The sequence below is a fragment of the Hyaena hyaena genome, unplaced genomic scaffold (assembly GCF_003009895.1).
Source record: "Hyaena hyaena isolate Hyena2069 unplaced genomic scaffold, ASM300989v1 scaffold_635, whole genome shotgun sequence".
In the NCBI taxonomy this organism is placed as follows: Eukaryota; Metazoa; Chordata; class Mammalia; order Carnivora; family Hyaenidae; genus Hyaena; species Hyaena hyaena.
The window spans coordinates 175591-189226 of NW_024081269.1; the positions used below are offsets into that span (position 1 = coordinate 175591).

Below are 13636 nucleotides of genomic sequence, written 5' to 3' on the forward strand. Positions count from 1 at the left end.
GCCCTGCCTGGCTGGATCTCAGGCTGAAAATCACCAGTTTCTTTTCTTTTTTTTCGCCCTGTAATCCTTTATAATTTCCTCTAATGCTTTAGTCTTAGTACCACGAGCCTTCAGGGAGCAAGAGCACATCTGTTTAGTCAGGAATTTGCTAAAGTAAAAAATCAATCTGGCTTTTCCTAGAATTTAGCATCTAGAGGACCCCAAATACTTCTCAACTGTATTAGCCAAAACTAACTTTGCATTCTTATGACTCATGATTCCAAAGGAGAGATGTCAAGGATATTCTGAAACAAATAACAGCTGGGCTATCACCAAAGAAAAGAAGAAACAGAATAACAGGTATGTTTCTTTAGAGTGTGCTTGCTCTATACGTTATATGGAAAGAATCATAATTGTCTTATTTGGGGAGGAAAAACATTTAAGAATACCTTTTTGTCCCAAAGATTTTATTTATTTTATTATAAGACATATAGGTAAAAACTTGCATATTCTGAAAAAGATAGAAAATGGTAATAAAATGGACATTTTTCCTATTAAGAAATATGTTCATAAATATGCTTTATCAAATGTTAAAATGGTTATTATTTTGCAAAATAACAATAAATACAGCAGAACTGTGGCATACAAGGGTCAACCCAAAGTACTAGAAGTATTTATGTTTTGTGTTTCATAAAAATTCAGACCTTTGATCATATTTCAAAATTTGGCATTTGCACTCCAGGTTGTATCAATAATTCAGATTTTTAAAATACTTTCATGATGGCCCCATGACTTTAAAAACAATGAACGATAAAAGGTGGTTTGACTAAGCAGAATTTGATTAAAATAATTTTCCTCTAAACAAAAAATTACAAGACACAGAAGCAAAGATATGATTTTTGATCTCGTAAGTAGTATCTGGATCAGTTCCCACTTTTATAAATTTCTGGATCCCTAACTGTGGGCACTGAACAAAAACTGTTCACTAAGCTTTAGTTTCCAGCAAGGTCCACCATTTCTTTTCACAGCTTGATGGAGCAATCATGGTCATGATTATGATGAGCCTGGTTCTATAATCCTAGCTCCATGAAGATAAGGTACAGAGAGAGGTTCTCCCTCCTTTGAATAAAAACTTTGAAGGCTTTCCTATATTTCTTTATGACCTAATGGCCTCAAATTCACGTATCAGAACACTGGCTGAAATTTTAACAATGAAAAGTTCTCATTCTGAGCATTCATTTGTAGGCTTCAATTCTCTACTATCCAAAGGAGAGAGGAACACAAGTGAACACCAACCACGTCCTCTAAGGAGTCCTAGGTGCTCAAGTGGCCAGGTCAGGCTTTTCCTGTAAATAAATACTGATTTTACAAAGACCTTTCATTTCCCATGCATTACGTTGCCCTTAAGGCTAACACATTAATTCCCAGCTACAATGGGGGAAGCCATATATAATAATACTTAAGGATGATCCAATCTAATATAGATTATCAGTCCCAATGGTGTTCAGTGATGTCCGTCAGGCGGACATCTGGGTGACTCTGGGTGCCTAGAGCACAGAGAGGTCGTGGCAGGATTTGGACTTGAGCTTGAAGGCCATATTCTTGTTGTTTTTGGCCACGATCTTGCCCCAGAAGCGCCTGGCTTTCCTAGGGATGCTCTCCCTCCTTTTCTGGTAAGCCAGCCGCCGCTCATTCTTCTCCTTGCTGTCCCGCCGAAGGCGCACCTGCCGCACGATGCCCTCAAACAGCTCCTTCACGTTGTGCTGGACGGCCGCAGAGGTCTCAATGAACTTGCAGTCGAACACCACAGCGCACGCTCTCCCTTCTGGGAAGGAAAGGAGAGGAGAAGAAAGTCAGAGGAGCGACACAGCACACAGCCCAGCTGATGATTCCCGACCTTGGCTTGTCTCGAGGTACCGCTAAGTCAGTCACACATGTGACGGCTACAGGAGGCCACTGTATCCAGGGCACAGAGAGACGCAGAGTCACAGGGAGACTCCTGGAAGCGGGAGAGACGGACTTCGGATCTGGCCCATCATAAATTCACTGTGCGAAGGTCCAATTTCATCAAATACAGTCATATTAATTATAACGATAAGAACCACAGCCCTAGTTTATGCCAGGAACTGAGTTAAATACCTTTTTATAAGCATTATTTTAATGCTCAAAACTATCTTGAAAAATACATGATCCCTTTCAAATGGATGAAGAAACTGAAGTGGGGGGTAGTCTCTTAAGAACGTGAGGGCATTCACATAGCCTGTAAGCGGCAGGGATGAAGCCAAGCCTCCTTCTTCCTCAAGCTCAGATTCTTTTTTTTTTTTTTCAATTTTTTTTTTTCTGAGAGAGAGAGACGGCGTGAGCAGGGGAGGGTCAGAGAGAGAGGGAGATACAGAATCTGAAACAGGCTCTAGGCTCTGAGTTGGCTGTCAGCACAGAGCCTGACACGGGGCTCGAACCCACAAACCGTGAGATCATGACCTGAGCCGAAGTCGGATGCTTAACCGACTGAGCCACCCAGGCGCCCCCTCAAGCTCAGATTCTTAACTCTTTCTCCTAACTCCGTTTCCTGACTTGAAACACAATCCTGCTATTTGACCTTCCTCTCTTAAAAAATAATTTTAAAGCTCTGATGAGATACCTTGAAAACCTTTTTGATGATGTCACACATGTACAATACAGTGACAACAAACTATACAAACAGGCTTTTCTGGAGTGGCCTCAATGTCAAATGTCCCATTGTGTTCAACGGCCATGTATCCAAGTTTTGGTTAGGAAAAAAAAAAAAAGATTCCTTTTTTTTTTAGACAGTGTTCCTTAGACAGTGTTCTCCTAAGTTAGATGTGCCCAAGCTAGTTGTATACATTAAGTCATCATCAGGTTTCTTTTCTCCTGAGTAGCGTCTGGCAATGCAGTATTTTATTTTTGACCATTGTACCAGGAACCAAATCTGTATTAGGCCAAAAAAATCTCAAGGGACCTGAAAGCAAATAGGCAGTATCTCTGAACTAGGCATGAAAAAGTATATGTGACACCATAAGGCTGGTGCCTTCACTGAAATTTCAGAAGCAAAAGGCAGGGGACAGGAAGATGTTTCTAAGGTCTCCAGGAACCAGATGCAGCCGGAAGAGAATCCTTATTCTCAATGAAACTCTCAGAGTCCTCATCTTTCTTGCTTAAAGAGACTACTTTTATTTCCCTGAACTCTTGAGAGCTCCCTGGAGAATAGAAACAGACAAGCAGTAAAGGCTCGGGAGGGCCAGTAAATCCCTGAGCACGGTCTTTTCCCTACAGGAGTTGCAGGGAGGGGGACCAGATGGACCAGGGAGCAACAATCAGCACACGGACAATCTGCTGGGAATGTTGGAGTCTCAGACACGAAGCTCAGTGGAGCATTTTAACGAGTCCCTGGTTCTAGCTTCATGAAGGAAGAAAAGAGCACCTGTCTAAAGAAAACCAGGTGACCCAGCGACAGTTTCTATGGCTCCCCTTACCTGATACAGACACTTCCCGGCACCGCACCAGGTCACTTTTGTTGCCAACCAAAATTATAGGGATGTCCTCTGTTTGCCGAGCCCGGCGGAGCTGGATTCGCAGCTCAGATGCCTTCTCGAAGCTGGCTCGGTCCGTGATGGAGTAGACAATCAAGTAGGCGTCCCCGACCTGCATGCAGTGGTCTTGGAGCCATTCATTCTCTCCCTGGTAAAATGAGAAGAACCTCCCTGAGCTCAGGCAGGCCTGGTAAATGAAGCATCGGTGTGCAAAGAAACAGTACACGTATCCTAAGTACCCTTGCTGATATGAGGAAGGAAGGAACCGTATTCCAACTCCCCAGATGCATGTCATCCGTGCCTGCACTGTGTCCAGTGGCTATAAAGACTGGCTAGCCTGCATCAGGTATTTCTGCCAAAAAGTTTTGACTGTCCAATTCCTCCTACAGCTTGAGTTGATAAATTATAAATTATATAAAACAATGACTCTGCCAAACCACATTTCCAATTTCTATCCAATCTACCCAAAATGAGCTTTTTCTGACTTCCAAAACCTCCCTTTTGCCTTTCCCAAGTGATGAAACTTAGAATCCTTCTGAGACTAGGAGAGTTCTCAGTAAACAGGTCTAGCATATATGCTCAGGAGCCCAAAATTTTTAAAAAGCACATGGTGAAGACGAGTATTAAGACTGTCAACTCCACATAATCTGGTTTTATATGTAGCTTTAACTTATTATCCATACTTGTTGGCACTTGCCCTAAAGCGGATATATGTTTTTGTATTTTTTTTTAATTAAACTGAGGGCAAATCACTGCCACTTGCTTATTATTCAGAGCTAGTCTGCAAATGACCTGTTCCTCGCACTTCAGAAAAAGAAAGCTTTTAATCAAGAAAATGAGCCCACCTCACCTAGAACGCTAAAAAGGACAAGGTCACCCTCACACCAGACAGCCTGTTGGACGGCAAGCCTTGAGGGAACTTACAGAGAGCTAGGAGCTCTGCATACCTTGTTTTCCCACATGTCCAGGAGTATAATTGTTGCACTTTCCCCGTCAACAATCAGTGTTCGCTCGTACGTATCTTCTAGAAAAGCAAGAGCAGGGACACTGGAGTCAGGAAATTAGGCAACACTTTTCCGTGAGCGTCATGTAGAAAATTACACTAGGAAATAAGCTTACTAAATATGCAATTAATTATGCAAGTATACAGATATTCACAAAGGCAAATTACTTTTTTTTAATCACCTTTAACAACATTCTATGTATGTATTGCTCCAGTACTTCCTAGCAGAACACATATGTCTTCTGAATGTGTATCACCAAAAACCACTTGAGGTGAAAGGCATTCGTTTTCATCATTCCTGGACCTTTTATACAGAAAAACCATTTATAAGGATAAACTCACTGAGAGCTTTTGACTCTGATTCGATGGATGATGCCAAGAGAAAGCATTAACTGCCCAGGGGAACTCTAAGCCCCATTGGGAAGCCTTACATGGAATTCCACCTTCCAGTGGGGTGATTGCTGGCAATTTCAGGAGCTCTAAGCTCAGAGACATTTTTTCCTGTTTTGAGACATGCACGAAAAAATCTTGCGACTATCGCTGTTTTGGCTGAAGTTTTCTTCCTTAAAAAAAAAAAAAAAAAATACAGCTCCCTACGAATAAACAGCTTATTCTTCCATTTCAAGTACAACAGAAGGACAGTCTCCAGCTCTACTTGGTAATGGAAACTTTCCTCCCTACACTTGAGCCCAGACTGGGTGTAGGTGAAAGGTGAGAGGTACCATGCGCCAGAGCAGCTCCAGCCCGAGAAACCAGTGGATGGGGGTGGGAGGTAGAGTTGGCTGAGCTCCTTGGGATTTTGCAAGAAGGATTCCCATCAACTCCATACACATGAGCCCACCTCCACTCTGTCTCCACAATGAGGTTTTCTGTTTCGAAGTTCACCATTTGAGAATTATGATTTTCATAATGATTTTTTTTCTTCTTTACCATGTTTCTTGCTGCTCCTTTTGCCTGAAACCTGTTCCCTGGGAGTTCCAGAGGCGTGTGCCTCGACCTCTTTCCAGGGGAAGTGTTCCCTCACCATCTACTTAAAATCACAACACATCTCCCCGACCAATATTTCTTACTCCCTTCCATTTTCATTTTTCTTCATCGTACTTGCCCCACACGCAATCCACTTAACCTATTTTATTTACCTATTTTATTCTTTTCTGTCCCTCTCACCCCCACCAAATATTAAGGCAGGGATCTGCTGCTATGTCCCCTAGCACCCAGTGTGGTGCTTAGCATACTACAGGTGGGCGACCAGTGCTTATCGAATAGATGAACGAATGAATGAATGGATGGATGGATGGTAACTACAGCACTGGGGATAAAAGCACAAGCAAACCTGAATTAGAATATGGATGCCATCTCTTATTAACTATGTGGCTCTGGGCCATTTACTGAAGTGCTCTGGGCCTCAGTTTCTTCACCTGTGAAATGGGACTGATAGCAGTGTTCATGTCTTAGGGCAATTACATAGGCTAGGCATGGGCACAGAGTATAAATGCAATAAATATTAGCTGTTGTCATCACTTGCTCAGGTGGAAGAAGCTGGTTCTTGCCATACTCAGTGTTTCCTACCATAGGTAAATTCTAGCTTAAAAGCATTACATAGGGAAAACCGGGACATCTCTTGTTTTATAATAACAAGGGGTTTATAAAAAGCAATGCTCCTGGCTTAAATGTTTCTTCATCTAGGAAATGGAATCAGCAGAGGCAAAGGGAGGAAAATGTGGACAAATGAAAAGGCTCTTTCTGTCAATTTCCCTGCCTCCGTAAGGTGTCATTCTAATCAATGGTAATGGTGCCCCGCTGGGGGATTAAGTCTGTTATCCCCATCCGGTCAGCCATCCGCAACACGCAGCAGGAATGGGATCACAGTGGGAAGCACAATCTGGCTTACTGCAGAGTAGGGCCTCCTGACTCAACAGGCACATTTTACAACCAAACGGAAATGATCAGAGCCCGAGCAGCACAGAAGGGGGGCCAGCTGACTGCCCCTTTCTTTTCTTTAAAAGCCTTCCCTGTGCTCCAAAAATCCAAAACAGCACTTTCTCTGGCCTCAGCCCACCACTCATCATCCAGAAGCAGGTACAAGGGACTCACTTGAGTCCCCAGCAGTTCAAATAGAAACATAACAGGTTCCAATAGGTAGAGGGGAGAAAACAAACTCACACTTCTCCTTGGTTTAAGAGATATCTGAACATTAGTCTAGAGAAAATGTGGATAGTACCTGAAAAAGTAGATGGCTAACTGCTTTGGTGTTCTGGAAGATTCCTGGACTTAGCCCTGCCTGAAAATCAGTATGTTGCAAACCCTAAAACAGTGTATCTCCATCCTGCTTCTCTGCATATGCCCCACACCTAGGTTTATTTTTATTTGAGGGGGCCGGGAAGACAGACAGACACACACACACACACACACACACACACACACACACACACACACACGAGTGGGGAGTAGGAGGAGAGAGACAGAGAGAGAAACAGAGAGAGAGAGAATCTTAAGTAGGCTCCATACCCAGGTAGGAGCCTAATGCAGGGCTCAATCTCATGACCCTGAGATCCTGACTTGAGGCAAAATCATGAGTAGGGCGCTTAACCAACTAAGCCACCCAGGCACCCCCACACCCAGATTTATATACGGCCTCTGGCTATTGGTCCCACTCCCCAAGGATTCTTCAGACACACAAAATATCCTGCTTCACAGCCCTCTGCTAACCAGGGGAGGGCCGGCCTGCAACCAAAGTTCCAATTTCTCTTCCTCCCCTTTGTCACTCACCTTTTAGCCTTCTCAAGGGCTAATCGGGTAAGGAGAGGGGAAATAAAAGAACATGAAATTCTAGAAGAGTCCTTTGAAATCTGCCCTGGATTAAGGTGTGTAGAGAATGGGTCAAGGCCTACTGGCTTATCGAGCTGTTCAGCATCATGGGTCTGGAGAAGCCCCCACTTCTCCAGTGCTCTCAGTAAAAGCTGGGAGTGTACGCGCACACTCTAGAACAAGAGAGATCCTGAGGGGTGGGATGGAATTCTACAGTCGGTGACAGGAGCTATTCTCCCTGGACTAATACACCTTAATGTGTCTTTCACTTGACCCTCACTGTGCTTGGAGGACCCTCCTGTCCAATACTGGCCCACGTGCTGTGTGGAAGCTACACAGTTCTCTCCCTCACTAGGATGGGCGCCTGCAGCCTCTCAGAGGCTCTGGGGCTCCAACATCCCTCCCCCCAAACTCTCAACTGCTTTCAGCTTCCACAGGAAGCCATCCCGGAGAAGCCAAGGAACCCAGAAGGGACGCCTACTCTAGGAGCAGCGTCCTTCTGTCTTGTGGCACGTCTCCTCTGCACGTCTCACAGTGCCCTAGCCAAGGGTGGCTGGAGTGGATGGGGACTACAACCAACAAAAGAGCCAGTTTGAGAAGATAAATCCAGGCACAGGACATGGTAGATTGAGAATCAGCTCTAACACACACTCATTCTGTACGTCTCACATGCCAGGCACTATGCTACATGCTTAATGTATGTTCCCTCTTTTAATCCGCCAGTGCCCTATGAGGAAGGCATTGTCTCTATGTCCCTTCCTAATAAGGAAGTTTGAGGAGGGTCGGTACCTCGTGCAGGAGCACTCAGCTACATCAGTGTCAAAGCTGGGTTCCAGACCCACACCAACAGACTGAAGTCCAGTGCTCTTCCCATACTTCCTGTGTGCATGTGCAGTACTTCCTCACCGACCCCAGGGCTTCCAGATCCTAGATGTCCTTAGGACCCAGCTCAGAGACCACCTCTTCTATGAATCCTTTACTAACTTCCACGGCCAGAAGAAATATTTTCTCCTCTCTATTCCCACAGCACTGCCCCTGTACCGCTTTCAAGCCACTCATCACATCCTATCGTGATTTACAGGTGGTGCAGAACTGATCTCTATTGCACATACTGGAAGCATCTTCAGGGGGGAACCTAGGACCTTTGCATGCCCCCGTGGTGTTTCGCCAAGTTCCATGGTGTATGTTCAGTAACTACTTAGGAATGAATGCATGCATGAGTGAATGGATGAATAAATGAATGAATGGCGTTCCATGTGTACAGAGAGTCATAAGATTATTGCAATAGAGCTGTAACAACATCCATCTTTATTAGGAGAAATACTGACGAGAGTATTGTGTAGAGGTTTTTTATGGTTAATGCTGAAAACAGAACAATGTGAGGGCATGACTTGGAAAAACTTCTTCTTTAGAACCATAAAACCAGTAGTGATTCCAACAGCTGCCTACAGATAAGGGATGTAATCCTAGACACCATAAATTAAGTTACTCAAACAGGACACATTAAATAGGATGGGTCACCTGAGGAGTTTCTTGCCAAAGATCCTGTTCAAGGAGATAAGGATTCTCCCTCTCCCTCCCCTCATTAAACAAAAAGAGTTTTCCCAAATATAGAAGACTGTCTTCTCAAATTCCAGATATGAGTTGGTCTTCTCGACACTGTACGCCCCTGGGGCTAGCCCCCTCTGGGTAAGTACCGCTCCACTCTAACTGACAAACATTTTGGAAAGTCGGCTACCCACTTCTTTCAAGACCTCCCTCAAAAACAAAACAAAACTCATGGCTGATCTCTTCCTTATGTCAATCTCCCCAAACACTTTACTGTTACTTCTTAAGATATTCACTAATTTTACCCTGCTCTGAATTATAGCCACTGACACTTCACCCCTTCCTGAGAGGGTATACTATCACTGGGTACCCCAGAGCCTAGCCCAGAGCCAGGCGTGTGCCTGACACTGGTAGCATTGAGACACTCAGCTCACGGGCTGCAGGGTACAATGAATGCACACAACTAGGTCTGACCCCTGGCCATACCGTGCACTAGCTTTATCACCCCAGGAAAGTTACTTGTGTGATAAGCTTCCATTTCTTCACCTGTAAAATAGGAATATTAATTCCAAATTGGTTCAGTTTTTGCATTCGCTGAAAAAACTCATGAGAAGTACTTCGCATAGTATCTGGCACATAGCAGGTTCCCTGTCAGTGGCAGTCTAAGAGTAACACCAAACTAAGATTATAAAATCCTGAGTTATTCCAGCTGCCCCACTGATTCGAGGTAAGCCACTTGGTATCCTTGAGACTCAGTTTACTCCTATGAGTACAGGAATTTTGTGAGTACCAAAATAAACAGGATCAAGTAGAAGATGCCCAATAAAGTGCCTTTCCCATGGCAAATGTGCTTTAGATAGTAGTTCCTCCCTCCCCTCCTCCTATACCGACAGTCAACCACCAGCCTTTACTGAGAAAGAGAAAATCAGCCTTCCAATACTGAGGTCACTATCTCTCTTTGACTCTCGTTTAGCTCTAGTCCCTGAGACTTTCAAAAGTGAGGAGAGAAATCAATGTCCTACCAATGAGTCATCATTTATAGTCCAGGTCAGGAGCTGCCTCGTAAGCAGTGAACTCCCGGACACTGGAGATGATCAGGATGAAACGTTTAGCCGAAACGGGCTGACAGCAGTAGTGACGAAGGAGCAGCATTCCTGTGCGCCAAGTACACGGCAGAACTGACTCCTCACCAAGGCATCTTCCTACCCTGGGGGTCTGTGATTCAGCTGTGAGTTGCAGCTGAGAGCACAGATAGATCATGCCACTTGGGCAAGCACTGGAAGGTTCTTCCTTCATTTCTATAGCTGCAAATGAGGACACATAGCGCCCTTGTCGTGTATGCTAAGGCGGAAGCTGGGGCTGAAAGACATCGTATGAATACCCCAGAAGGTGAGGACCCTCCTATTACTTCCCAGAATGCAGTGCTACGCTTTACATGTATTTGAGGAACACGTGCGTTTTTGCGGCTATGTCACCTCAAGTCAATTTTGGAAATAGGCAGGTCTTAAATATTTTCAATGAGATTGTACATGCAAAATCATCTTGAAAACCTGTAAGACTCTATATAAGCATAGGTATCACCATTGTTATAATTAAAAAAAATTTTTAACATTGTACTATTTCAAATAAAGATTTTAAACTATTTTACACCCTCGAAAGACTCTAATAATGGTGGAAACTGATGACTCTATCCTAATACTTTTTCAAATTGGTTTGGTATTAGGTACAACTGTGGGAAAAAGCTATATCTACACTGAGCTCTTGAAAAATCCAGGTCAGTGTTGGCAAACACCAGAGGTGGGATCCTGACCCTCTGACTCTGCCCTCTTTAACCGCTCTACCCCCTGGCCCTGTGGAGCTGGAATCTAAGAAAACCCCCTTCTGGCCCAGGTTCCATATGGAACAGGATGGCTCTTCATCCTCCTGTCCTAAGGACCTGTGTCAGCTCTGTTCGGGGACGCAGCTTCCCCCAGCCAGTGCCAGGAATGCATAATCACCACTACCAACTCTGCGGATAAATGGCCCACCCACTCGCTGTTTCAGACTGGACCACCGCTAATGGACGGAAGCCCACCGGGGCCGGGGCCACCTACCTCCCAGCACCTCGCAGTCGCTGTCCATGCTGTCATGCACACCTGCAAAGATGTTGGCCAGAGTGGACTTGCCCACCCCCTGCTCCCCTATGAGCACCACCCGGTAGTAGGTGTTCCCCGACTCGGAGGAGATGACGGAGTCTGTGGAGTCGGAAGACCAGCTCCGGCGGCAGTGGTCCTCCAGGGCGGCGGAGTGACGGCTGCGCTGGCCGTACTGGTGGGGCTCCTTCTGAACCATCAGATGCCTGCCGTCCGCTGGGATGCTCCAGCGCTGCTGCTGCGGCTGCATGGCCACAGTGCCCTGGCGCATGGTGACATTGTTCAGAGTCATCGCTGGGTCCTGAAGAGCAAAGCAGCCAAGATGTAAGCATTCGTAAGGAGGCGCAAGAGCTCAGGGGGCTCAACCATACAGTCGGCCATCAGTGATATCTGATCAGATGGGGTGATACCAAGTAACCCTGACATGAGGAATCCCAAGGAAAAAGTCCCCAAACCCAAAAGGCTTTCAACTGGACACATACACACACACACACACACACACACACACACATACACTTAGTAACCAGCTCCTCAGGTGGACCGTCATTTGCAAAAAGAAGAAAAGTACCATCAACGTCACCCATTGCCCTAGGGCTTCCTCCATCCTCAGGGAAGCCCTGGATCTCCCACTCAGCACTGACCCAGGGGCAGCCAGAAGAAACGAACAGCCTTCAGAGATGGCTTGAAAAGCAACAAGTTAATGGAGCTGGGGACCAGCTGGCCAGGTTAGCTGCTCTTGTCTAAACATGGCTCTTAATTGCACCAGCGTCCAGCGGGCTTTTGTGCCTGGGTGGGAAACACGTGGCAATGACATCACTCCCTCTGGCTGGACTGGACAAGCACTTATTGGAACTTCCATGTTTAGTAAAGTCACCCTGATGCTCTCCAGCTGCCTGAATAAGCTATTATTTGGGGGCAAAAAAAAAAAAAAAAAAAAAAAGAATTTCTGTTGAGGTTTATGCCTCAGCTCTGCCCTCTTGCCATCATGCTTAAAATATCCTAGTCCCAAGCCCTGTTGTTCTCGGAGGGAAAGGACCTACTCACGTTCAGACCTATCACAGCTGCGGAAAAAAATGCTTCACTCTTCTGAAACCACATCCACTCCAAGAGTTTTAAAATTCAACACGGATTTCCACCTTCTTGAGGAAAAGCAGAAGGCCGAAGACTCTCCCAAATGACATTCAACAACTTTGCTACAACTTTCCCTCTGCAAGACTCCCTCCCCTTGCACGGAGGTCTGTTCCCGAAAGGCTTCTTGAGATAAAGTAGAAGCCGTCTCATTTTAATCAGCAAGACTGTTGCTTTCTCATTTAATCTCGCATTCGTGAGAGTGGGAAATGCACACTCCCCTTCCCACACTCACACCCCGACAAGCCGGCCACTAACGGGGAGGACCCGCCGGCTTTTCGATCTTAAAAGCAATGCCTCAGTTGGCTGACTTGCATTCAAACAACAAAGCATGACGTTATCAGTCAGGGCTGCCCTCTAACTACACAGTCTGTAGGAGGAGGTGACGCTCCTACGGAACCGAACTAAGGAACCTGCTAAGGACAAAGAGCATCCTCAGCACCTTCAACTCTGCCCCCGACCAGAAGACCGCAGCGCAGACCGCAAGGTCCAGGGGCTCTTTTCCCAAGTTAGAAAGTTCTGCGGGCTGGGAACGCCCACTTTGTGTCCGCCCGCGCCCCGCCCCGCCCGGCCTCCGGAGGACCCGCGCCCCAAACCGCCCACTTACTCGGCTCCGCCGCGTGGGCGCCCGCGGGTCCGCGTGGGGTGCGTGGGTGCGCGCTGCGATCCCGGGACGCCGAGCGCGGGGTGCTGGCGCCGTGCTCGCCGTCCGTGCCGCCGCCCGCAGCCGCCGCGGCCCCGCCGTTTATAGCGCGCAGGCCGGTCCGCGCCGGGGCTTTTCCGTGACGTCAGCGCCCCCGCCGGGAGGGGGCGGCTCTGCAGCAAACTCCGACTTGCAGCCGCTTCGCCGAGCCGGTTACTCGCAGTCATGTGACTCCCTTCTCCCTTTTTGAAAAATAACAACAGTTCCATCCCGGGCTGCTTTCTTTTTTCTTTTCTTTTTACTAGGCGGACCCACGAAGATGGAAAAATACACTAAGTGCCACTTGACCGCGCTTCGCACGGTGGCGAGCTGTCGGGATACAGGATGGAGGAGGCAGGTTTGAGCTGGGAACCCAGCTTTGAAGGAAAACAGGGATGGGCCGGGGGCGCACGGAGACTTTACCTCGGGGATGGGGCTGCAGCCACCTTGAGTGGCCAGCGGTTGTGTCAGCCTCATCTTCTGCGCTGAAAACTGCCCCTTCCTGCGTCCTGTCACCCTCTCCCTGGCGGACGGAGGGAGGAAAGCCCCACGCCGCTTTATTTCCCTTCTCTGGCAGGGACCCACAGAGAAGGGACCAGATAGAGGTGACGAAAAGGGACGAGACCTTGAAAAGGGCAGTTCGGAAAAATAACTTAATTAGGGGTCCAAGCAGACTGTGCTAAATGCTGCTGGCCGTGCTGTCGGCCCGGATGCTGAGGCTCCTCTATCAGGGAATTTAATCAGCGCCCCGATCAGCAGCATCTCTGTACCAGGCTCCTTGGCACTGCTGGGCCTGGGCATGGAG

The 13636-nt window shown here is 46.8% G+C and overlaps 1 protein-coding gene across 1 annotated transcript; it reads right to left on the bottom strand.

The window, feature by feature from the left end:
• Nucleotides 1-448: 448 nt before the first annotated feature.
• GEM (GTP binding protein overexpressed in skeletal muscle) lies at nucleotides 449-12857 on the bottom strand. Its single transcript, XM_039216498.1, has 5 exons — nucleotides 12757-12857; nucleotides 10983-11322; nucleotides 4478-4554; nucleotides 3474-3678; nucleotides 449-1804 (listed from the first exon to the last, which is right to left on the bottom strand). Exons 2-5 carry the CDS (start codon nucleotides 11311-11313, stop codon nucleotides 1527-1529), a joined length of 891 nt encoding a protein of 296 aa, XP_039072429.1. The 5' UTR covers nucleotides 11314-11322; nucleotides 12757-12857; the 3' UTR covers nucleotides 449-1526.
• Between the last annotated feature and the right edge of the window lie 779 nt (nucleotides 12858-13636).

What these genes read in the sequence shown, in the direction of transcription:
- GEM (XM_039216498.1), bottom strand. Translation starts at nt 11,313, where the DNA reads ATGACTCTGAACAATGTCACCATGCGCCAGGGCACTGTGGCCATGCAG. An exon ending in CGACTGCGAGGTGCTGGGAG is followed by an intron (nt 4,555 to 10,982) that starts GTAGGTGGCCCC and finishes TTGCTTTTCTAG; the next exon opens with AAGATACGTACGAGCGAACA. An exon ending in CCGGGAAGTGTCTGTATCAG is followed by an intron (nt 1,805 to 3,473) that starts GTAAGGGGAGCC and finishes TTTCCTTCCCAG; the next exon opens with AAGGGAGAGCGTGCGCTGTG.